Consider the following 25,730-nt stretch of genomic DNA (forward strand, 5'->3'; position numbering starts at 1 on the left):
GAGAGGGAGGGAGAGAGAGGGAGGGAGGGAGAGGGGAGGAGGGAGAGGGGGAGGGAGAGAGAGGAGAAGGGAGAGGGGGAGGGAGGGAGAGAGAGGAGGAGGAGGAGGGAGAGAGAGGGAGGGAGGGAGAGGGGGAGGGAAGGAAAGAGAGAAAGACATAAAAATAGACTACATTTTGATAGAATGCATCCTTATAATGCAAAATCGCACAGCCCGAATTGCTCCCGGTCGGATGACAATGGCAGGAATAGAGAAGAGGAGGCAGAGGAGAGGATAAAGACAGAGTACAGAAATAAATGATGGGTAACAAAAGCAGAATGTGTGTCTGGGGAGGGGAGAGTGTGGCTTGGGGAGACTTTTTATTTGAAAGCACATTTTACAAGGTCAGGAGGAGGGGAGCCGGCCAAGTTTTGTTGTTTTGTAACATGACTTTTTCCCAAACAGCAAGTTAGCTGTTGTTTCTGTTATAGTCATTAAAGAGGAGCTTCTATTCGTAGCAACATTCAGTAAAGTCAGATAAAGGACATTAAAGAGGTGGAAGGGGTTTGGATGTCTTGCTCAGCCTACTTGGATATAGGCGGTAGACATTGTGGTATCGAACACAGAATCTTTAGGCTGGGTGTCTTTACTTTAGTCATGTCTGCCATTTTACCTTTGACTCGGGCCAGGTAGTTGAAACTGTAAGACAACGCCTGGTTTTAATTGCAGCGTGTGTCAATGCACTCTTTCAAGGTGTTGGTGTTTCTTCGTCAGATAATCCCGGCGTGTCCGCCCCCCAACAAGGTTAAATAGAAGCATTCTTGGCTCTGTGGTTAACATTTCAGTTAGCATTTTGTTAGCCGTGTGCTACACTGAACGAGGGAATAATTGGACCTCCAGGCTAGGAAAGAGTGTTACAACTGGACCCCAGCCAGACAACAATGGCCACAGTTCATCAGCCCCTGGCTAAGAGGGCCATTACAGACTTCTGGTTGCCAAGCAACTCAGCAGAACACTAATTGATTTGTATTTTTTGTTTTTCGGTTTCATTCCTGAGGTTCTGCTCCAGGGTTTGGTAATCTTTTACGACTAGTGCTGTAGCTGAACTTTGCCAGAGTCCGATGGATTGTAGTTCTCCCCACAGCAAGTGGATGTTAAGCCACATAGGTCAAATGGTTGCAACATAAATATGTGTAAAGAAACGGTGTTGGTTGAAATAAGAAAAACATGTTTGTTTGGGGTGCGCTTGTGAGGCGACTTATAGATGGAAGACCCTGTCAGAGTACGGACTCCTCCGAGGGTCCCAGCTTGACGTTCTGTTTTATTTTCTTCTGCTCTTAATCTGAACGGGTAGCTCTCGCTTCTCCCTGTCAAGGGATCTCCCTCTGTGTCGAGAGCGGAGCAGTTCACAAAGGAACAAAGTGGTGGAGAAGAGACGTGGATCTCATCAAGGCCAGTCAAATCCCGTGTTCGTTTTGTATCTCTGACTGCTCTGGCATGTCAGAGATACAGAAGAGCAACGAATCTTGATAGAGCGCCCCTAGATGTTCGAGAAACTTCCCTACCGAGACGTTCACACACACATACATCCTTATCCTAGCCACACCCCAACCTACAACCCTCTGTTCACCTCTCTTGCTCCTTCTCCTCCTCCGCCCTCCGGAAAAATCACTCTCTCAAACCACGATGAAGGTGTCTGGGCGAGACAGGAAATAAATCACAGGGGCCCAGCCTTTTGGAAGTCCCCCCTCCGCCTTTTCATTCCTTCAACCTCATTGAACCCTGAGCAACACACTCTCTCCCCTCTCCTTTCTCTTCCTCTCCTCACTTCGCTCTCCTCTCTTCGTCTCCCCTCCCTCTTTCTCTCCTCTCTCCTCTTCCACTCTCCGCTCCTCTCCTCTCTGCCGCTCCTCTCCCTCTCTCTCCTCTCCTCTCCCCTCTCCTCTCCTCTCCCGCTCTCTCCTCTCCTCTCTCCTCTCCCTCTCTCCTCTCCCTCTCCCTCTCCCTCTCTCCTCTCCCTCTCTCTATCTCCTCTCTCTCTCTCCCTCTCCTCTCCCCTCTCTGTGACCCATATGCCAGTCAGTCAGCCTCTGTTACTAGGGGGGGAATGGACGGCCGGGAACGGCAACATCAGAAGGAAAACGATTGTTTGCCTCGTATCTGGGGGAAACATCAGCCTCCTCTAATTTGAGAACGGAGGAGGGCGTGAACGCACGCGTCACTTCCTGTTCGGCATCCCGACTGGTTTGCGTCACGGGGGGGGGGGGGAGAGATCTTTGTTTGCCTTTGATCTCGCGGCTGGGGAGTTAACAGATGGATCTCTGTGTGAAAAAGCCGGAAGAAAGCCTTATTTGGGTGATTCACCCCTACCGCGGGCTGGTTCAGAGGGAAACGGATGGAAAGCCAGGCGATGCCGAAACCGTTAGAAAGCCTTCCAGCTGTACGTCCTGAAGAGGGTGTCTCTGGCGTGTCTGTCAGGTCGTGTCTCGAAATTACACATCTAATAACGTCTACCGCTTCCAGTTTCACACTATTAAGCTGTAATTAAAATGGGAGTTATGATTCGGGCAAGTCGGGGCTGGCTTTGTGGATGTGGGAGTGTCTTCTTATGGACAGGAGAACGAAGATGGATTGGAGAGTGGGTGGGAGCACATGAAGCGGCATGGGGCTCAGGAGGCAGAGCGGGTTGGCTGGTAACCTGAAGGTTCCTAGTGCGATCCCAGGCTCGTCCTAGCGTGTCGAGGTGTCGCTGAGCGAGACACCTAGCCCCAACTTGCGTGGTTGTCACCGCCATCGGTGTGTGAATGTCTGCATGATTGGGTGAATGTTGGCCAATATTGTAAAGTGGTTTGAGTGGCCACTGGTTAGAGAAGCGCTGTATAAATGCAGTCCATTTACCATTTATCACAGGTCAGAAGTTAAATCAGGCAGGACTGGAAGACCTGGTTTAGTTGTTTAGCTCCCTAGGGTGCTGCATCTGTGCACAGTCCTACACGTGCACACACACAGCCCTACACGTGCACACACACAGTTCTACATGTGCACACACACAGTCCTACACGTGCACACACAGTCGTACACGTGCACACACGTGTAGGACTGTGTGTGCACGTACTGGCTGTCCCAAAAATACGGGATCCGGCAATTTGGACGATCGCAGCTTTCATCTGTCTTGTTGTTTTCTCCCACGGAAGCGTCTGCGCCCTAATCAAACGCTGTGTCGCCGTGGCGACGCTAATTACGGATGTGGATGCGGCGGCGTTATGACCGCACCCCAGACGCCTCAGGTGTTGGAGGAGAGAGAGGGGTTTGTCGCAGAGGCAGTGATTATACTGAGCTTGTGTCCGAGCACGTGGGCTTCTGGTGATGTGTCACACCCTGTCTCGGGAAATACATGCAGGAATGTCATTTTCCTGGTACTGGGAAGGTCGGGAGTCGCACGAAGGGCGCGGCCCCCTGGAGGGCCACAAGAGGGTGCTAAGTGGCCCTCATCGGACGCAGGCCGGGAATCTTGGATGGTGCTCAAAACACCCATTGCTGAACCCATTCCATATAGCTAGCTTCACTGGTACAAATTATTCCTTTTGACTTTATTTTTTTTGATATGAGTTCACCTGGACTCTGCAAACCCACCCCTCCCCTACCCACACCCATCTTACGCACTTATTGTATGTTGTACGTCCTTGCACTTATAAAAATAGTGCTTAGCATTGTGTAGCGTCTTATCCTGGCTATCTTGGTTGTATATGGGAAATGGGTTAACCTTACTGTACCGACGGCAATATATTGTTTCGGATGCAAGCCTCTGCTAAAGGCCCTAAATGTGAAAATGCAAATGCGTTAATATCAAATGCTGTGTTCATTGACGGCACGGAGCAAGGTTGCACCACATGCGGCAAACTGCTAAAACTCTATCGCCTTGACTTTAAGACATACAGGAATAAGACGTGGTACTAGGTATGTTAAGCATGGACTTGAAATCGTACAAGATTTACAAGCAACGGACAGATGTGACATCATGTGAACAGCTTGTGGCGCCAGCTCTGCTGGTTTAATGTCATGGACGTGGTTAAACGCTGGGGGTCTTGCAATTGGATTGTATTTCGAACCTGAGAGGGGGGGGGGGGGGTGCGGTAAATAAGATGGATGCTGCGAGCAGCAATGGTGCGTGATACACTAGTTTGTTGTTCATAAAAACCAAGTTATGTCAACGCTCGCTAAACACTCATTAAGGAGACTGAAACCCAATAAGAGAAGAGGGATGACGAGATGAGTCTGTTGATCACGGAGGAGGGAGCAGGTTCACTCATCCCACCAGCAGCACTGCAGTGCAGAACCAATATAGAATCGTGGAAAAGCATAACTTTTTAAAATAATTTGCTACTCTGTAGAATATACATGGGACTTGGTTTTACAAAAGATACATGAAAGATGGATGCAAATATTATTTTACTAACCCAGAGTTCTGTATACACATACATATACCTGTTGGCTAATGATTATTGTCTGTATTTTTATTTTAATATATATATATATATATATATATATATATATATATATATATATATATATATATATATATATATATATCTTGGTCTAGGTCTAGATATAGATTTACCACTCTTTTCCGGTCCTGATTCTGCTGTTGTCCTCTCTCAGATCGTGGCCTTACGGGAGCAGAACGCCCACATCCAGAGGAAGGTAGCATCTGGGGACGGGGATGACATCCTGGATGAAGCTCAGCTGAAGAAACATGGAAAGGTGGGTCTCATCCTCCTCGCTCTCCTCCATTTTGGTCATCATCCTCTCCCCCTTCACCTCATCCTGTTCTCCTTCTCCTCTTCCCCGTCTCCTCCTCCTCCTTCTGTTCCCCATCCTCTCCCCTCTTCTCCTCCTCCTCTTCTCCTTCTCCTCTTCCCCCCGTCCCCTTCTGCTGCTCCTCCTCCTCCTAATGGCCTTCATCCTCTTCCTCTTCCTCAATTCTCCTCCCTTGATCAACATCTAACCGTGTTTCCCAACCTCTGGGTCGGGGCCCCACGTGGGCCTTGCTGATACGCCTGTGAGGGCCGCAGCAGAGGCCTGAGCTGGCAGCAGAGGTTTTGAAGGCCTTAAACGAGGTCACGGTCCAAAAAGGGTCTACACTCCACTGGTTTGACACATCTCGGCCATACAGGAGTATCGATCTGACTCAGAGCTTAGCATAGAGTTAGCCTATAGCTTTTAGACCAGTGACTCGGCCATCAGTAATGAAATGCCTCCCTCTCGGTTCCATTCGGTATAAACCCCCAAAAGCATCACTAGGTCAAACATGCAGACAGCGTTGTTTACATGTCCGGATGGCTGCCGCTCACCGGATCAATTTAAACACTGCTGGCATAAGGACAGGGAGAGAGAGAAGAGAGGGGAGACACCGAGGGATGGGCTGCCATGGAGACCGCCAATCCAGTGGGTTGAGTTGTTCTAAGCTAAGAGATGATCAGCCCCCGCCCCCCCACACAGACGGACAGACGGACAGACAGACAGACAGACAGAGAGACTGTGTCACAAGAGACTAGCTTGCGAATAGCGTTACTGAGCTACGTTTCCTGTAGACGCTGACGTGCGTCTTTGTGTTCAGCGACGCCTCGGCTTCCTTTGCCTCAGCGAGTTGCCGTGCGCTCACAGTCGCGAAACACCTTGAAGAGACAGGAGGACACGCAGCGCATGAACCCGATTGAGCGATGGAGGTGTCACTCCAATAAAGGGGCGTGACAGTACCGGGTCTTTTCTGGGGGAAACACAAGCACAGAGTCAGCGGGAGGTCCTGCCTGCTGGGAGCAACATGCTCTTTGGCTGATTGGAGAGGAGATGAAACAGACACACACACACAGACACACACACACACACACACACACACACACACACACACACACACACTCACACTCACACTCCCTCACTCATCCACTGTACTGGCTAACCGATCAATGGGTGTTTTTGTTTTGCTGGTGTCGGTCATGTGACCAGGGCCGATGGAGCCTGTGAAAGACATGAAGAAAGAAAGACGGTCCTAATGAGTTCATCAAATAGTAGACTCTCATACAATAATGGTGCAGACAACCGGCTAGATGGCAAGGATTTGTTGGGTCATTTAGGCAGTTGATTGCATATCATATACATAATGCAGCATAAGGATGCTGGTCAACTGGAAGTCCGTCTGTATTCTGCATTCCCCACCTAGCGACCGCTTTAAAGAACGCAAAGAGGAAAACCGAGGGAGAGAAAGGGAGTGAGAGGGAGAGGGAGTTTATGGAGGTGGACGTTGCGCTACAGAGACCGTAAGTGTCAGTCTGAACTCAGGGATGCACCTGTCTGAGCCGGCTAAGGCTGCGTGACAGACAGCTGCTCTGAATTATGCATCGCCGTCGCTCCCCTGACTGAACGTGAGAATCCGGGAGGCTTCGCAAGTCTGGCATCATTACTTTCACTTTTTTAACAAGTCTAAACTGTCGGGAGGTGCTTGAAACACATTGTTCTGGTCCAAGTCTACCTTTCCTGGTCTAAATGTAGGGTGGCCGAAGCATAGACGAATCCAAGGACGTACCAGTCGTAAACAAGTCACCATCACTGTGATGGCCTCTCCCTACAATACACACGCGTAATCGAGCTGTCCTAAAAGGTGTACGATTTTTATGTTTACCTTGACCTTCTATGAGCTTTTGACAAAGGAAGTCTAGGACTTCAGGCGGTTAACACGTTAATGCGTTTTTTAAGGTCTCAATAACTTTAAAAATGCCATCCATATAAGACACCTGCCTCTGTAACTTGGGGCCATTGCCTCACGTCGTCAAACCAACTGTGTGCCTGTGCTGCTGACACTGACTTGAGTCGCTACGTCTCGCCATAGCAGTAATGACAGCTGCTATAAGATGGTGAAACGCACAAAGCTGTCGCAGGATTCATATACACCTGTGATTTATGTTGGTACAATACAAACTAAGGTGTTTTTGGTCGGCAAGATTTGAGTGTTACGAAGATGGAGAAAGACAAACAACCCGAACAGATGTACTTGCAGATAATTTCGCTCAAAAACAGCTGCTACGGCGATAGCTATTTCTAACAGGTTACACTCAAATGAAGGCTCTTGAATCCTAAATCAGCACTATTTTTAATTTCTAAAGATATGGCCGAAGGCAGGACTTCCATCTGTCTATGAAAAGCGATAGTAAGTAAGCAAGTCAATATGTCCACTCACAACCCTGTGTCATTCGCAGCAAAAAGCGATGAATCCCTAAGTAACCTAATCACATTCCTATTCAGTGAGCAGCGGCGGTAGAACTAACATTTTATTTAAGCGAGAGGGAGAGAGCTCACTGCTTTGTAATGAGAACAGCCTATTTTGGAAGGCTCCGGTATTCAAATCAGCGGGGTAGTTTAGTGTGGCTCCCGACTGCACAGCACTGATGAACCATTGATCACAGGCAGGGCGTGGGTGGGGGGTGATGAACTATTTAGTCCACGGGACTCAACTCGCTCAGCAGGGAGCCTAGACAGGGGAGGAAGCACATGTTTTGTTTTATCCAGCTAACCGACCGGTGAAGCTTGGGCTTACAGACCTCAAACTCCCTGGTGGGGGTCCAGTGGAACTTCAAATATTTAGTCAGTTAAAAAGCATATATTTATAATATTATAGTATAAATATTTATAATGCAAGTGTATAATATGTTGATGGTAGAACCATCTATACTTATCCCCTGTCTCAGGCACTCTCCTTGTTAAATTTTAAATCCCACCACCACCACCCTCTCTTCTCACCCCTTTCCTCCCCCTCCCCCCCCCTCTCCCCCCCCTCCCCTCCATACCCCCCCTCTCCCCCCTCCCCCTCCCCTCCCCTCTCCCCTCCCTCTTCTCCCCCATCCCCTTCCTCCCCTCCCCTCGTCCCCCAGCATCGTCTGTCCAACGGCTCCCTGGACTCGGGCCATGAGGCCAGCCAGGTGGCGGAGCTCCAGGAGCTGCTGGAGAAGCAGAACTACGAGCTGGCCCAGATGAAGGAGCGCATGTCCCTGCTGTCGTCGCGCGTCTCGGAGGTGGAGCTGGAGCTGGAGACGGCCCGCAAGGACCTCATCAAGTCGGAGGAGATGAACCACAAGTACCAGCGGGACATCAAAGAGGTGGGGCTAGGGAAGACGCTCAGTCACTCACTCACAGATACTCACACTCACACGCGCGCACGCACGCACACTGTACAAGTGCTTGTACACTTGCGGAGGGAGCAATGTGTTGTGGTCAGGTCAGTGGTCATGCCATCTTGGCACGGTTGTGTGTGTGCTTGTGTGTGTCTTGATTGACTGATGGAAAGAGAGGGAGATGCGAGTGCAAGCTCAAATGAACCCCAGCTGAAAGAACTATTGATTGCCGAAGTCAGAGGCAACTGATTGGGCCCTGCGTTGTGTGTGTGTGTGTATGTACTCTATCCCTATTTGTATTTTTGCGTTAATGTGTGCATGCTTTTATGTTATATTCTGTGGGCACGTGTGCGTGCATGACTTCATGAGAATGCACCCTGTGTGTGTTTCGTGTGCGCGTGTGTGCGTACTGTCTATACATATTTTTGTTTTTGGTTAATGTGTGCATGCAATTGTGTTATTTGTGTGTGCATGCATGAGCTCATGAGAATGCACTTTGTGTGTGTGCGTGTGCGTGCGTGCGTGCGTCTCATTATGATGATGGTGCACTGCCACCCCTGGGTGCAGTGGGACCACAAGCTCGCCCCGCTGGTTGCCTCAGTGCATGTCACCGTCACGGGCCACTTGCCCGTGCGTGCTCACTGCCGCGGCGTGGGTCTCGGCCATCCGGTGGGAGGGTAACAATCTGGGACAGGAAGCCAAGTGTCAGACAGCTGGAGGGGTTGCCCACGGCGACCGAGCCGTGTGTGTGTGTGTGTGTGTGGAATGGCCACTCTCGGTCTAGCTGCGGTAGTTTCCCTTATCTGTCACAGGTCACATCACTTGGTGTAGCAAACGTATTCACACCGATGTATACACACACTTATACATATACTATCACACACACACACAAACATATGTACTTATACTAACACACGCGCACAAGCTTGCATACATGGTAACACACGCCTACACACAGACGGAATGAATTGTAACCCCAATTCAAATCAGACACATTGAGACACATGAATACATACCAGAACACACACAAACATGCTATTGTGCTAATACCAATGTGTTGACTTCAAAAACAGACGCACGTACGCACGCACACCTACCTTCTTTAACCTACGTATACATGTTTTAGTCCATATATCTTTTATCTTTAGACTTTTTAAGAGTACGTCATGTTGGCATTCTTCTTTTAATTGGCCTCTCTCTTTCTATGTCTCTCTCTCCGTCTGTCTCTTGCTCTCTCTCTCTCTCTCTCTCTCTCCCTCTCTCTCTCTCCCTCTCTCTCTCTCTCTCTCTCTCTCTCTCTCTCTCTCTCTCTCTCTCTCTCTCTCTCTCTCTCTCTCTCTCTCTCTCCCTCTCCCTCTCCCTCTCCCTCCCCCCTGCTACCCCCCCTAGGCCTTGTGTCAGAAGGAGGACATGGAGGAGCGCATCGTGACCCTGGAGAAGCGTTACCTCAGCGCCCAGCGGGAGTCCACCTCGCTGCACGACATCAGTGACAAGCTGGAGAACGAGCTGGCCAATAAGGAGGCCTTCCTCAGACAGGTCTGTAGGCTCCGCCCCCTCCTAACCCTGGCATCACAGATCTACGGAAGAAATATCTCAAATATCTAACTTGAGATATTTATCATTGTTATTATTATTACTATTATCTTCATTATTTCTTCCGTCGTATGAGTTTTTTAATTGTTAGAAATACATCATTGATTTCTGTGATTTTAAAGGTGCAGTGTAGTATTTAGTGACATCTAGTGGTAAGGTTGCAGATTGACGCCCATCCAACTGACTCAATGATAGAAGCAACACTGTTCCGTACTGGGGGGCCAGTATTTACTTCCAAAATAATCATAAGTCAGCATCAACTAGCCAAGTGTCAAGTGATGAGATTCCCCAATGGATTAATAAGTGTATTAAGTCTGCAAAACTATTGGTCAAAGCTTACAAGTAAGGCAATTATGATTGCGAAAAACCACTCTAGAGCTGTTTGTCCCATCTTGACTACTGTAGAAACATGCGTCACAACATGGCGGCCCCCGTATAGGAAGACCCGCTCCCATGTTGATATATAGAGCTCATTCTAAACTTCTTTCAATGGGAAAAAACACTGATTAAAGCATGCTCTCGGATATTATAATTCATATCTACCAAGTCTCTTTCCCTAGATGGCACTCAATGCTACGCACTTCACCTTTAAAGGTTCAAAAGATATGCAGCTTTGCATGTCCAATATCTGTAGGGGGGGGTATTGGAGTTTTTGCATGTCCAAAAACTCTCTACGCGTGGGCGGTTCCATTTCCATTTCCACTCAGGCCGCCTCATGTTATGAATGTATAATGTGAATACACGGCGTTGTAAAACACAATGTTATCCGGCCTGCGTAAAAGCTTCCACCCAATGGCATATATTACATTTTTGACCGCCCCTTATAAATTTATATTGGAAAATGCAGTTTGTTATGGTGCTAGGTGATTGAAATAGCAGGCTTTGTGTTAGAAACTTGTTGTTTTGATAGTTTTTTTTTATATTGTCTGGCTAAAATAAAACAGAATTCGAAAAGAAAGGAGATTAAAAACAACGTTGATTTCGTATTGAGTGAAGCTTAAAATAACGCCACAAGGTTCATAATGACATCGTCGTGGACCCTGAAGAAGGGTTGGAGGAGAGGCCCTGGAACGTCCGTTGTCATAGTGATCCAGAATTCTGAATCTGAATCGGCGCTGCCTGGTACGGGCCAACCCTCGCGTCCTCAGATCATGATGACATTCATTGATTTAGAGATGACATCATCATGTCATGGAGCATTTCTGCTAAGAAATCTAATCTAGAAAACCGAAGCCTCGTTCACAGATAGTTCGGAGATTAATTCACCGCCGGTGATTCACATCATCTCTGGCATAGCATTTGTTGATTTTGTTGTTTGTTTACATCCTGTTTGTGAGGATCGTTTCAGATTATCCAATCAGGGGCCTGTTAGTCTGTTGTTGTGATCGAATGGGACATTTTGATCACATGTTATTATGACCCTTTCAACCTGAAGGGAAGTTGCAAATCGACCAGGATTCTGTATTCATCTTGCTTGTATTCTGTTTATGTGTGTGTCTGTGTGTGTGTGTGTCTATATCTGTGTCTGCCTGTCTGTGTTTGTCTGTATCTGTGTGTGTGTCTGCATGTGTGTGTGTGTGTGTGTGTGTGTGTGTGTATATGTGTGTCTGCCTTTCTGTATCTGTGTGTGTGTGTCTGCATGTGTATATGTGTGCATGTGTGTGTGTGTGTGTGTGTGTGTGTGTGTGCCCGTGTGTCTGCATGTCTGTGCTTGTGTGTGTGTGTGTGTGTGTGTGTGTGTGTGTGTGTGTGTGTGTGTAGATGGAGGAGAAGAACCGTCAGCTGCAGGAGCGCCTGGAGCTGGCGGAGCAGAAGCTGCAGCAGACCATGAGGAAGGCCGAGACCCTCCCCGAGGTGGAGGCGGAGCTCGCCCAGAGGATCGCCGCCCTCACCAAGGTACACACACACACACTTGCACAACACGCGCACAACACACGCACACACAAACAAAATCACGCAAGCATGCACAAACAAAAACATACAGGCGCACACACACACGCACGCAGAAATCGTGCACACACATGCACACACGCGCAAAGACGCACAGACACACACACACGCAGGCAGGCACACCCAGGAATCCACACACACAGACAGACAGAGAGACAGAGAGACAGACAGACAGACAGACAGACAGACAGACAGACAGACAGACAGACACAATGTTCACGTTAATTGTGACGTGCGCATGCAGTGAGCAGTGGTCACTAATAAACAGAATGTGCACTGTTGGTGTTTACTTAGTTTTGTATTTAATTGCGTGACGATGTACCGGGCTATGGGGGCACGGTTGCATGGCTGGGTCTGGCCGGAGCTGACACGGTGGATCGACCACGCTGGTCGCAGCCCCCCTCCGCTCTCACCCTGTCCTTTGGTGCTCCCTGTCCTCTCCGTCCGTCTTTGTCTGAGCCGATTCTTCCTTAAAAGCCTCACCGTGTTCTGGGGACTGTTGAAGCTTTCTGGCTTGCTCTCTCTGGCTGTAAAACCCGCTGGTCACCGTCTCCACCTTCCCTCCCCTCACCTCCACCCTATTCCCCCCCCTCCGCCCCCCTGTGTCCGCTGTGGTGTGCCCCCCAGGCGGAGGAGCGTCACGGGAGCATCGAGGAGCGCATGAGGCACCTGGAGGGGCAGCTGGAGGAGAAGAACCAGGAGCTGCTGAGGGTGAGTCCCCATGGGAGCCGCTAGCGGTATGCTAAGCTAAATCTATGCAAATTATATATGCTGAGCTAATCTGGTGCTTAGCTAAAGCTAGGCTAAGCTTGTGCCGTGCTAAAACTTCAGCCCAGGCTTCACTAAACTGTTTTTCTGCTATGCTAATGCTATGCTAGGCTATCGCTGTGCCAAACTAAGCCGAGTTTGGAATGTCTGTCCATCTGTTGTGATTCGCCTCCTGCCGCCTCCTAAACCGCTGGATGTTTTCCTTGACCTCCAGGGAACCCTTTGGTGCATTAGTGTATCCTAACAGGACATTTTTTTGCGATTCTTGGACAATATGATCATCCATTTAAATACCACGCCACACGGCCACACACAACAAATGTGATTGGCTACAAGTCTGAAGGTTGTGATTGGTCGGATCATCGACAGCAAAGATGCCTTTAATAGCGCTGAGGCAAAATCGCCCAAATCAGCGTGGCTCCTCATTCTGATACTTGCGGTGTTCTGTAAGTTCAATCGATCGTGCCTCAACTCACTCATTAGAAAAGAGTTTTGAAGCGCTATTTTCACCTAAAGCTGAAAATCAATCAAATGGCCTCACGACCGTAGCGTCAGTTAGTGATCGTAAATCCAGCAAGGACAGACAAATGCTGAAGCAACTGTGCACTTTCATTTCGATGGTTCTGATACCGTTGGTACAATTTATTTTCCTATAGAATGAAAAAATGGTATCTGAACATGCCAAAAGGCCACCAAATCAGAGCTTTTCTCCCACCCTTAAGCCCAATCCCATTTCTACCCCTTCCCCTTAACCCTCCCCATTGTTTTGAAGGGGTAAGGGGAAGGGGTAAGGGGTAGAAATGGGATCGGGCCTTAAGCTACCGTGTTGTCTCTAACCCTCTCCCCGCCCCCAGGCTCGGCAGCGTGAGAAGATGAACGAGGAGCACAACAAGCGTCTGTCGGACACGGTGGACCGGCTGCTCACGGAGTCCAACGAGCGTCTCCAGCTCCACCTGAAGGAGAGGATGGCTGCGCTGGAGGAGAAGGTGAGGAGTGGGCCGGTGGGACCGCTGAGCCCGGGGTCCCACGCGGTCAACACTTAAAAATAGTACTTAGAATGTATAGCGTCTTATCCTAGCTAGCTTTGTTGTACACGGGGAATGGGTTACCGTAGCGATTGTTAGTGCTTGGCACTTGAATGAACAACCTTACTTTACCGACAGCGATATATTGTTTCTCTTTCTTCTGACAAATGTACCTGATATAAATGTACCGCTTTGAATAAAAGCGTCTGCTAAATGACGTAAATGTAAATGTAACACTGCCTCTTTCCTCACGTTCTTCGGTGGTGACCGACGGAACACCTTTTGAATGTCACAAAATGGCCGACATTCTCTTAGTCTCTTTTTTTCCCGCCTTTTTTTTTTTTTTTCTGTTGTAGAACCTGTTGATCCAGGATTCAGAAAGTTACAGGAAACAGTATGAGGACTCGATACATGAAAAAGTAAGTGGTTGGCTTCCAGTGGGGTATGTGTTGGGGGGGGGGGGGGGGGGGGGGGGGGGGTATCCAACCTTCGTAGCTTCTCTCCCCAGTCCCTGCTATTATCTAGATATGTCGGATAGCGCATAGGGGCCCACTACCCTGAACCAAACTGAGGTGTTTAATTGCTGCTGATCCTTTGTTATTTAGTTAATTTCACAAATATCTCATCTGGGGCGAACAAAAGTACATTTCTTAAATTTGTTTTAACTATGTTAAAGTTGCAGTCACACTAGAGGGAACAAACAACATTAAATGGCTAGTAAATCTATTTTTTATGAGAAAGTTAGGCTTAAAACATAAAAACACAAATGTCAGGGCTATTATTATCTATATTGAAGAACTCCATGTTCTAAAAGCCTCATCTATGGGATGGATGCTCAAGGCCTGTTCCTTACTTCTTGTCCCCTGCTTCCTGTTTCCTACTTCCTGTTTCCTGCCTTACGTTAACCTTCCCCCCGTAGACCCACCTGGCGGAGGAGATCGATAAGCTACGAGGGGAGCTGGATCAGTTCAGGATGCGGACCAGCTCCCTCACTGAACCCACCCTGTCCCGGTAGGTCGCCGCACGAGGGGGAAAACTAAACTCCACGATTTGGAAGATTACTCGGCGGCATGTGGTTCAGGAGGTAGAGCGGTGTCCCTGAGTGTGGAGGTGTCCCTGAGCAGGACGCCTCAACCTAACTGCTCCCGACCAGCTGGCTGTCGCCTTGTATGGTTGACACCGCCATCAGTGTGTGATTGTGTGCATGAATGGGTGAACGTGAGGTGATTTTGTCAAGTGCTTAGAGTGGCCCCTGGTTAGGAAAAGGGCTGTATAAATGCAGTCCAAATGCAGTCCATTATCAAAGACGAGCGCTAGTTTATACTTGGCGAAAAGACTGAATTTAACCACATTGATAAAATCATCAAACAAATCCATCTTTTCCTCTCTTTTATTTCCGTGTGTGTGTGTGTGTGTGTGTGTGTGTGTGTGTGTGTGTGTGTGTGTGTGTGTGTGTGTGTGTGTGTGTGTGTGTGTGTGTGTGTGTGTGTGTGTGTGTGTGTGTGTGTGAAGTTCTCACATGGACACGTCAGGGGAACTCCGCTACTCGCTGGGCTCGCTGGCGGAGACCCAGTCGGACCACTACCGCTCGGCCAAGGTCATCCGACGTCCCCGGAGAGGTCGCGTGGGCCTGAGGGAGTCCAAGGTGGGACCGGCTCGGCCATGTCTTCTCTTTGTCTCTCTACCGCTCTCTCAGTCATTTATTGTCTTTCATAAACATAAACAGTTCTATTTAGACCTGTTCTGTGATTAGTCCATCTAGAAGGATACGATCGACTTTATTAATCCCTAACAGTGAAACTAGATGCTAAAAAAGACCCATGCATCGATTGTAGCCAGCCTATTGCCAAAGGGGCTCTTCGACTAACTGCCTCTGTGTCGTCTGTCTGTCTGTCTGTCTGTCTGTCTGTCTGTCTGTCTGTCTGTCTGTCTGTCTGTCTGTCTGTCTGTCTGTCTCTCTGTCTCTCTCTCTCTCTCTCTCTCTCTCTCTCTTTCATCTCTAGGCTAAGTCCCTTGGCGAGCAGGAGTGGCGCTCCCAGCAGCTCGGGATTGGCGGCCACCCGTTCGAGAGCGACACGGAGATGTCGGACATGGACGACGACGACCGCGAGACGCTGTTCAGCTCCATGGACCTTCTGTCGCCGGGCGGACACTCTGACGCGCAGACGCTCGCCATGATGCTGCAGGAGCAGCTGGACGCCATCAACAAGGAGATACGGTGTGCTAGCTAGCTTGGTCGTGATACCGTGTGAAAACAAGGTGGAACTGCGTCGTAGAAGATACGGTGTGCTAGCTAGCTAGGTGGAGATACCGTCAGAGAGCTAGGTGAAAATGCAGTAGAATAAGATGCAATTTGCTAGCTAGGTGGACTAGCTATTATGGTGGACTAGCTAAGTGTAGATGTGATTTGCTAGCTAGGTGGAGATACAGCTGGCTAATTTAGAGAAGTTAAGCTGTGTTAGCGAACAGTAAATATGCTGCGCGAGCCACAGCACTTGGGTGGGGATAAGGTGTGTTAGCTCGTCGAGGATGCTATGGCTGTAAAGACCGTATATGACAATGGCTGCTAATGTAGAAAGTGCCTGTAATGTGCAAGCTAGACTCTGGACTAAACAATTTATTAGGTACTTGCAGGAAGCCCATGATGCCCTGAGGAGACTTCTTACTATCTTGTTAATGCTGTAATTATCTCAAGCCTATTCACATGTATAATTGCAAATGCAAATGTGGTTAGATATTTTGCTCAGATGTTGTTAATATGCCTGGCACAATCGCTATAGACCAAGATACGCTTCTCAAAGCTAGCTGGAGAACGAAATAATTTGACTCTCAAATAGCGTTTGGCATCCTGGGAGTTGGTAGCTAATTAGCATGCTAACGCCCGGGTAGGGTTATTTATGTGAACAGACTTTAAGGCTTTCTATCTCCCCGATACAGGCCTGTAATTATTCTGTTGAATGAGCTCTTAGGAGCCTCTTCGTTTTGAATCCATCAAAGCCATGTCCATGCAAGGCACAGCACAGATTCACACAGAATTCATTTAGCCACACAACAAATTCACTTATTTCCTTTGTGATGACACCAGATATCCTAGGGAAGCTATTTATCTGATCGGAGCTGATCCGAGCTGATAGGACAGTTGAAGACGATTCAGTTTTAATTAAAGACGACTAAACACGTATTGATCCATCGCTTGATGGTCCGTTGAGTCTCGTATTCCCGCGGGCTGTGAGATGGTGATGAAGGGTTATATACAGAAACATGACTTGACAATATGACCACCCCCCCCAACCCCAACTCACCCACCCTCCTGTCTCATCCCAACCCATCCATCACCAATCCACCCAATCTAACCCCACCCTGCTGCCTCTCAACCCCCCCTCTTTCTCGATCCTACCCCCCCCTCCACCTCCTCCCACCAGGCTGATCCAGGAGGAGAAGGAGTCGACGGAGCTGCGGGCGGAGGAGATCGAGAACCGCGTGGCGAGCGTCAGCCTGGAGGGCCTCAACCTGGCCCGCATGCACCACCACCACGGCGGGGCCTGCATCACCTCCTCCGCCACCGCCTCCTCCCTGGCCTCCTCCTCCCCGCCCAGCGGCCACTCCACCCCCAAGCTGGACCCCCGCAGCCCCGCGCACGACATGGAGCGCATGGGGGTCATGACCCTGGTGAGCCTCCCCGCCCCCCCCCCCCCCCCCCCCCCCCCTGGAGGACTTTTAGTTTGGGGTACTCGTGTTCTCGGGCTGACCGCATGCCGGTCCTCGTGAGAGCTTCTTCTTCTTTTTCTTCTTCTTCTTCTTCTTCTTCTTCTTCTTCTTCTTCTTCTTCTTCTTCTACTTCTACTCCTCCTCCTCCTTCTCCTTTTCCTTCCTCTTCTTCTCCCCGATCACGTGTCACGCGTACATATAAAACCAAACCACCCTCATGACCTTTATCGATGACGATGTATTGACGTGGGATTGCGTGTCTTCCTCTCTGCTCTGTCTCCCTACAGCCCAGCGACCTGAGGAAGCACAGGAGAAAGGTACAGTCGCTTAGGCTAGCACTTCTTCTAATACTTCGGCACAGAATGTACACACTCACAATGTTATGAGATGATTTGGGTGAAAGTGTCCATAAAATGGCACATATTTATACCAAAGATCTTCCTGTATTGAACCGACGATTGGCTATTAGCAAAAATTGTGTCTGGTCGGTATTACAGTTATTTAGAGGCATAAACCACAACTGTGCAACTAATGCTGGCCAACGGCTAAAGGGTTAGTGTTGCTATGGTTATGACTTCTAACACTAGAATATGCTCGTTATAATACAATAAACAAACGACTTCCGTTAAGTACTGGACGTTTACGATCTCCCCGCTCACTCGGAACACAGTTCGTCTGAATCAGATAGCAGAACAGGAATGCGAGTTCAAGGATTCACTTGCCAAAAAAAAACGTGTGCTGGAAGTTTCACGACATTAAGACGACAAAAACCCGATCTTTTTTCAGATAGCGGCGGTTGACGAGGACGGACAAGACAAGGCCACGATCAAGTGTGAGACGTCCCCTCCCCCGACACCGCGCACCGTTCGCATGACGCACACGCTGCCAGCGTCATCGCACAACGACGCAAGGGGGTGAGTTCTGTCCGCCGAACACAGTGGACACCCAGACGAGGCTTCTCCTCGAATACAAGTGCCCTACTCTAAGCTAGCTAGCCCATGAATACTTCGGGTACGCTTTATCTTTAATGCCGACTGTTTAAGCCAGCTTCAATTCTGTATTTTCTTCAAGAAAAAGTTATCGGGGTCGGCATGGCTCAGGAGGTAGACCTATATGTGCGGTCGCCTATTATCGGAAGGATGCTAGTTTGATCCCCGGCTCCTCCTAGTGTTGAGGTGTCCCTGAGCAAGACACCTCACCCTCACTGCTCCTTACTGTCCCCTGGCATGGATGACTCCGCCGTCCGTTATAAATCGCTGTGGATGTTAATGTATGTATGAATTGTTATTAGTTGCTTTGGATAAAGGCGTCAAATGCCCTCAAATGTAAAAGTTATAAATTATTCGGCTTTAAACATGTCCCGCTCGTGCAACCAACATGGACGCCGATGCTGACCGCGTGCTCGTTGCTACCCCCAGGATGGCGTCCTCGCTGGAGGCCGAGGCCAGCGCCCTGAGCAGCGTGGCCAGCAGCCAGGACTCGCTGCACAACAAGCAGCCCAAGAAGAAGGGCATCAAGTCGTCCATCGGCCGGCTGTTCGGCAAGAAGGAGAAGGGGCGCCTGGGGCACATGGCCCACCGACACGTCATGGTTGATCCGCACGGTGGGGCATTGCTAGCACTGATAGTTAGCATGGCTGCTTACTCCATTTTATTGGAGTAGGATCCAATAAAATGAAATAGAACATGGTTCTAGAATAAATAATAAATAAAAAGTTGAGAAGAATAGAACAGATTCTTCAAGCTACACAGAGAGTTAGCATTGGCTGGTTAGCATTATATCGCTAAAGTCTCACTTGTCATTCCCTCTTCCAGCACCGGTGAACGACCCCGACATGGTGGGCCAGGACATGGGCATGGGGAAGCTTGGCACTCAGGCTGAGAAAGACCGCAGACTGAAAAAGAAGTATGTTTTCCACCCAAAACACACCTACTGTCTGAAGCAGCATCGCACTACACATAAATTACCTTTCTGCTTAGCTAGCGGCTAATCAACAAACACCTGTCACTATTAGAACCGGGGCAGGGCAGTGCAGTGTGTTCAGATCCCATCCTATCTCATAGTGTCCCCGCTCTATGTGTAGCCTGAGCAAGAAGTCCCTTTCTGCTCCTTAACGGCCTGTCTCTCTGTTCACTAAGCTTCTATATCTATCTATATCTATATCTGCTATATCTACACACTAATATTTGCAGTAGCCCTTCTACAACGACACAAACATGTAAAACAAACAAGGGAGGAACCTTTCAAACATTGTAGCCTCGGTAGACACACATTATGTTCCCCTTCACCGCGCTGCGCACTATTCTGAATCCCCCTGTGGATCAGTATTTAACAAGGCCCCGGATCTCAATTCACCAGGGTCTGGATCACTATTGAGCAGCCGAGAATCAGGCCAAGTATATTCAGAGACGACGCCAAAGTCGAGTCTATCGATCGGGCTTTACAGTCCAATTAATCTACCGGGGCTTCCTGATCAATAAGGGAAGTGTATATAAAACACAGCCCCCCCCCCCCCCCCCCTCCCTAGTGGCCATTTTAGCTCATCGTCGCTCAAGACATGAACTCTCCGCTCACACAAACCAACCGTCTCTGAACCAGGAATGTGTATGTGTTGTGTGGGTGTCGGACGTGTGTGTGTGCGCATGTCGTGTGTGTCCTATTCTTTCTGTACATTCGCCTTGTCCCGCAGCCAAATGCCGAATGTCATTTGGCCTCAAATGTGCACAACTGAGTTATCGTGACAAGACTGACTGTGACGCCCATAGGGGGGGGCCGCCCCTGGGGGGGGGGGGGGGGTCCGAGGGACGTGGTATGGTATGGGGTGGTGGTGGTGATGATGATGCCCGTTGTCCTTGTGGTGGGGCTGCACTGAACTATGGATGCAGGGCGCAGGATGCATCGTGGTGCCCCCCGCCCCCCTTCTCTTCGTCTCTTGCATGCCATCTCAAAGCCTGCCCCCCCCCCCCCCCAAACCTTCACATTCCAGCTATCTGCTAACGCCATCGCTAGCGGGAGATGGTGGTTCGCCGGTTCATGCGTCTTGTCTGTTGATTGGTCGGATCCGGCGTGGGGGCGGGGTTTAGTGTCTGTGGATCTCGGAGCACATTTGAAAATCTGTTCTGTCTGTGTGTGTGTGTGTGTGTGTGTGTGTGTGTAAGGAGGCGGTGGGGAATGATGTGGGAATGCGGGGAATGACACGCAGGGACTTGGTTGTGTTCCCGTTGCATTTCTCATCTCCTCTCTTCACTGGAGCTGCACGAGCTGTGGTGGGGGTGAACACCTCACACACGGACCGCCGCGCTCTCTTTCTGACTTGCTTCCATCCCCCCCCGGTGCTCAGAGAGCGTGTTGTACAAAGAATGTCCTCCAACATGACCTTTGGCGCACATGTGTGTAAACAAGATGCATGTTGTTTGTTTGTGCGTCAGTGTCCGTGTCTGTGTGCGTGTTTGTGTGTGCTCGCATTCAACCTTTTTTATTTTTTTTTAGAGTCCTATCGGAAACTGCTGTTAACCCATTAACATTTGTGTACTTTTGTCTCCTGTAATCTCTCTCTCTCTCGCTCTCGCTCTCTCTCTCTCTCTCGCGCTCTCTCGCTCTCTCGCTCTCTCGCTCTCGCTCGCTCTCTCTCTCTCTCTCTCTCTCTCGTCCCCTCCCCTCTCTCTCTTGTCCCCTCTCTCTTGTCCCCTCCCCTCCTCCCTCTCTCTCCCTCTCTCGTCCCCTCCCCTCCTCCCTCTCTTCATCCTCTGATTCTATAACAAAGCGGGTAAGTGGTGAGGCCGCGTGATATCCTGGGCCTGGTGTCCATCGTTCCCCTCGCTGTGTCTCCCGTCTCTCTGTCTTCGTTTCCGTCCCCCTGTCCATCTGTCCTTCTGTATGCCATCCTCCCCCAAGAGACAAGAATGCTAAATGCCAAGGCTACGCCACAGTCTATCTCTGTCGGTCCAATCGCTGTCCTTCTCTGTCTGTCCTACGTCCGTCTGTCTGTCAAATCTCTCTCTGTGTCTCCCATCTATTCTTCTCGTTCTGTCTCCCGCTCTCTCTATTTCTGTCTCTTTCCGTACTTCTATTTATATGTCTTGTTACTCACCCTCTCTCTCTACCTCTTTCCATCACGATTTCTTTTTCTCGCTCTCTCTCTCTTTTGCTCTCTCTCTCTCTCTCTCTCTCTCTCTCTCTCTCTCTCTCTCTCTCTCTCTCTCTCTCTCTCTCTCTCTCTCTCTCTCTCTCTCTCTCTCTCTCTCTCTCTCTCTCTCTCTCTCTCTCTCTCTGCTCAGTGGCTGTCGGTGACACTTCATTTACTTTCTTTCCCTTCACTAACCCCGTTAAGCCCTGCCCCTGGCCCCTCCCCCATGCAGCTGAACCAATGGGCTGGACTGAGAATGTGCGGCGGCCCACTGGGGGCTGACTTACACCTGGAATGTTCTTCCTCCTCGTCCTTACACACCTGCCTCTTCCTCGCTCTCTTTCTCTCTCTTTATGTGTGTGGAGTCACAAGCTGTGGCACCCGGTTGCAGGAATGTAATGTGGCTTCTTACTGTCGCCGTGTGTCTGATCTCGTATGATTTTTCGTGTTTATAGTTCTCTGATCTCGCTATCTCAACCCCTTAAACATCCTCCTCCTCCTCCTCCTCCTCCTCCTCCTCCTCCTCCTCCTCCCCTTCCAGCTCCACATTCAGTGGACGTTCATTTCCGTCTCTTATCAGCCGCGGCTGAGCATAAGAATCACACATTGTGTCGACACAATGCCACATGTGTTTCGACCGTGAATGTAAACACAATGTGTTTATTTATTATTGTCAGTGTTTCATTGACCTTGTGTGCCGTGGGAAGGTGCTGCTACTCAAGTGGTCCTAAACACTTTTGTAGCCGGTTCCAAAATTTTGGTCAGAAAAATGAGTGATACTTCAATTTCCAGGTTGCATGTAATATATATATCCCAGTGAACGCATGCTAATAACACTATGCTACTTAGTAATCTCACACAGTCATTTCATATATATCTTATCAGACCCTTGAAACCTTTTTTAAATGTCCAATCAAATACCAATAACTCATAAGTCAGCAGTCTCCCAGCCGCCCCCACTATGCAAATGAGGCGGCCCGAAGTGGGCCCCCGACCCAGAGGTTGGGCAACGCTACACTACACTCCTGAGGGGCCCTCATCCCTGTCCACGCCTCCACGGCCCCCGCCATGCCATCCTCTGGGAATGCCCATGTACATATGTGTGTGTGTGTATATATACGTGTGCGTGTCTGTGACACACAGGCGTCTATACAGTGTGTCCATTTCGTTTACATCGCCGTCGTGGGAATGTGCCGCGGCAGCGTGTGATGGAGTCGATGTTGCCTGCCCTCCCTGGTCGGGGCGTGATGATTCTTCTACTCTATTATTGTCCTTTTTTCTTATTCTACTGTTTGTATCTCTCTTTGCGCTGAGTAGGCGAGGGCCTCTGGACGCACCGCTCATTAAGTCCGTGGCTGCGTCCCACCTTAACCTGCGGTACTTACTAAGCAAATACTCTCTTCTCTCTGTCCTCCCTGCAGAACACACACTGACCGCCACACCCTCCCAGCCCCCCCACGCCCCACTCCCACCCTGACACAAAGCACGGCACACACAGGGTTCAAAAGCATTCCTTTTGGTGTTCCAGTGTTTTAGTCTTGGAATACTGATAATACTGCAGTACTTCTATAATACAGTACTGTTCTACTGTTACTACAGGCCAAGTCGTTGTACTATTGATAGTACTGCAGTACTACTTTGATACAGTACTGTTACTAAAGGCCAAGGTGTTGTACTATTGATAGTACTGCAGTACTACTATGATACAAGTACTGTTGTAGTGTTTCTACAGTGCAAGGTGTTATACTACTGATGGTACTGCAGTAGTACTATAATATAGGTACTGTCAGTGAGTCACACATGAGGGGGAAGGTAGCCTTGTGCCTTTAAGTGTGTGTGTGTGTGTGTGTGTGTGTGTGTGTGTGTGTGTGTGTGTGTGTGTGTGTGTGTGTGTGTGTGTGTGTGTGTGTGTGTGTGTGTGTGTGTGTGTGTGGCATGCTTATCCCATCTCCTTTCTCCAACACCACAGAGATGAATGATAAAACCCACCTTTCTAAAGCTATTGGGTGCACAAGACACACACACACACACACACATACACATACACACACACACACACACACACACACATACACATACACATACACATACACACACACACACACACACACACACACACACACACACACACACACACACATCTCTTAGACACACACAAACAGACACAGCAAACCCCACCCCATCCCGTTTGGATCACAGTGCTTAGTGGCTAAGGAGTGCCTTTTAAAAGCGGTTGTGTGAGGGATTGTAATGTTTAACGTGTGTGTGTGTGTGTGTGTGTGTGTGTGTGTGTCTGCGTCTGTCTGTGTCCATGTGCTGCTCTTTGGAAAGTGGATGCTAAGGAAGTGTTGCGCTCTTCCCGTCCCCAGGCACGAGCTATTGGAGGAGGCCAGGAGGAAAGGCTTACCATTCGCCCAATGGGACGGGCCGACAGTGGTCGCCTGGCTGGAGGTAGGCGGTATGAGAGGCCCAGCCCCACCATGAGGTGGCTGAGGGAACACGGCTCATCAGTGTTAGCATGCCATAGCTGCAGAAAGGCTAAATGACGGCAACATCAGGCTACTGCTTCAAAATCAAAATCTACATTTATTAATCAGAGCACTAAATATTTTTTTAATTGATCAAAATCAGCCCTGAAAAATTAGTATTGACTACACAAACATGGACACTACTCTTTCCTCAGGTCATGTGTTTTAACTAACTACAGCAACGTGTAAAGCATTCTCACTCTGAACTGTACTTTGAACTCCTAGATAGCAAAACATCAGCAAATTGTACTGAAACATCGCTATGGAAATGCACATTAAACAGTCGACCATAGCAGTGTAAACCCTAACCCCTTACATTCGCATCATTACTCCTTGTTACGATGAAACAAGCTAGCTTGGCTTTTCCGTGGGTTATTATTAACATCTTTGCATCATGTTGGTGCAGTGCAAACACCCCCTACACACTCCCAGCAGCGTTGGCAGTGGTTCGGGAACCACAGTCACGCTTTCCATTGTTCTGAAACCACAGCCTAAGCAATAGGGTAATGTGTCTCTGCTGATAATTTTGTTGCCTTTGCTATTTTTCTAAAAATACGTCAAGCTCAAATAGACGGGGCAAAAAAAGAGAGAGAGAGAGAGCTAAGACCCATCATGGTGCCGATATGAAATAAGTCTTAATATATAAATATACATCTAAAACATAATGCTCATACTAGACTGAGATATAAAATCATACAGCCCCTTCAAAGCCTGCTTGTGGAATCCATGAAGATGTTTGTGTTGTTATAATTGATGCTACACTGCCCTCTGGTACCAGAAGGTTGGATTACACCCCATCATACAACCCACATTACACTCACAAAAGCCAAGACCGTTCGCTGATAGTGAGCTCCCTAGTCCCTACACTGTCCTCTGCGAATAGCGACACAGATACGGTTGTAATGTAGGATTTTACAGAGATTTCTTTTTGTCCCCCCCATTCGTTTTTCATACTTTTACCCACCGTTTCTGAAGTTCTTCCAACATGTCAGTCGTGGTCTAACTGGTGACCTGTAAGGTGGACGAAAACAAACACATCAACCCAGTAAATAAATTGACTACTGGCTTGATTGTGATTTTAATGTTTGAAGTTAAGAAATGGATTAACATAGTTCATCTATTTTGAAAGAATTGGAAGGAGTATATACACTATTTTCCGCTATTTACAGTTAATTACAGTATTTCCTTCCTTGCACACCTTTAGATTTGAATGTGAAATGTTAACGTAATTGTATTTGTAAATGTTTTTGTAAAGTATTTTTGTAAAATGTAAATGTAAACGTTTTTGTAAACCTAAAGGTAATATATAAATGTGAACGTTTTTGTAAACATAAACGTCAAAATGGCCTGTTTGTTCCTGCGCCCGTCCCAGCTGTGGCTGGGCATGCCCGCCTGGTACGTAGCGGCGTGCCGGGCCAACGTGAAGAGCGGCGCCATCATGTCTGCGCTGTCGGACACGGAGATCCAGCGGGAGATCGGCATCAGCAACCCGCTGCACCGCCTCAAGCTCCGCCTCGCCATCCAGGAGATGGTGTCGCTCACCAGCCCCTCGGCCCCGCCCACCTCCAGGACCGTGAGTCGAAACAAACGCACCTCCTCCCCGAGTTATACATCTAGAAACTATATGTCTATAGATATAGATATAGATCTATATCAATATTTAGAGGAATGGATTTTGATGTATATATCTATTGATTTGATATGTGCATGTATTTCTGTCTGCTATATATATAGATCTATATATCGATATACATCATCTATATATATATATCTATATAGACTTAGACAAATATGTTTAAACACGTCCTTCCTATCGGCAAAAATGTCATACTGTCAAATATATAGCTATTTTGCTTGTGGGAAGTGTAATGAATAAAACTAATGAGCGCGC

The 25,730-nt window shown here is 48.6% G+C and overlaps 1 protein-coding gene across 8 annotated transcripts in view; it reads left to right on the forward strand.

The window, feature by feature from the left end:
- ppfia2 (PTPRF interacting protein alpha 2) overlaps positions 1-25,730 on the forward strand; it is a 128,162-nt gene that overhangs the window by 93,216 nt on the left and 9,216 nt on the right. For 4 of the 8 annotated variants that reach the window (XM_030341989.1, XM_030341990.1, XM_030341992.1 and 1 more), the window contains exons 6-23: positions 4,639-4,740; positions 7,902-8,126; positions 9,531-9,677; positions 11,496-11,630; positions 12,312-12,395; positions 13,307-13,438; positions 13,834-13,896; positions 14,397-14,488; positions 14,990-15,122; positions 15,481-15,695; positions 16,900-17,146; positions 17,473-17,502; positions 17,972-18,099; positions 18,604-18,788; positions 19,000-19,090; positions 22,629-22,688; positions 23,681-23,762; positions 25,212-25,412. In XM_030341989.1, coding sequence (XP_030197849.1) covers positions 4,639-4,740; positions 7,902-8,126; positions 9,531-9,677; positions 11,496-11,630; positions 12,312-12,395; positions 13,307-13,438; positions 13,834-13,896; positions 14,397-14,488; positions 14,990-15,122; positions 15,481-15,695; positions 16,900-17,146; positions 17,473-17,502; positions 17,972-18,099; positions 18,604-18,788; positions 19,000-19,090; positions 22,629-22,688; positions 23,681-23,762; positions 25,212-25,412 — 2,352 coding nt within the window. The remainder of the gene's footprint in view (positions 1-4,638; positions 4,741-7,901; positions 8,127-9,530; positions 9,678-11,495; positions 11,631-12,311; positions 12,396-13,306; positions 13,439-13,833; positions 13,897-14,396; positions 14,489-14,989; positions 15,123-15,480; positions 15,696-16,899; positions 17,147-17,472; positions 17,503-17,971; positions 18,100-18,603; positions 18,789-18,999; positions 19,091-22,628; positions 22,689-23,680; positions 23,763-25,211; positions 25,413-25,730) is intronic. The other 4 variants (XM_030341993.1, XM_030341995.1, XM_030341991.1 and 1 more) reach the window with 3 other exon arrangements.

The sequence above is a fragment of the Gadus morhua genome, chromosome 19 (assembly GCF_902167405.1).
Source record: "Gadus morhua chromosome 19, gadMor3.0, whole genome shotgun sequence".
Taxonomy (NCBI): Eukaryota; Metazoa; Chordata; class Actinopteri; order Gadiformes; family Gadidae; genus Gadus; species Gadus morhua.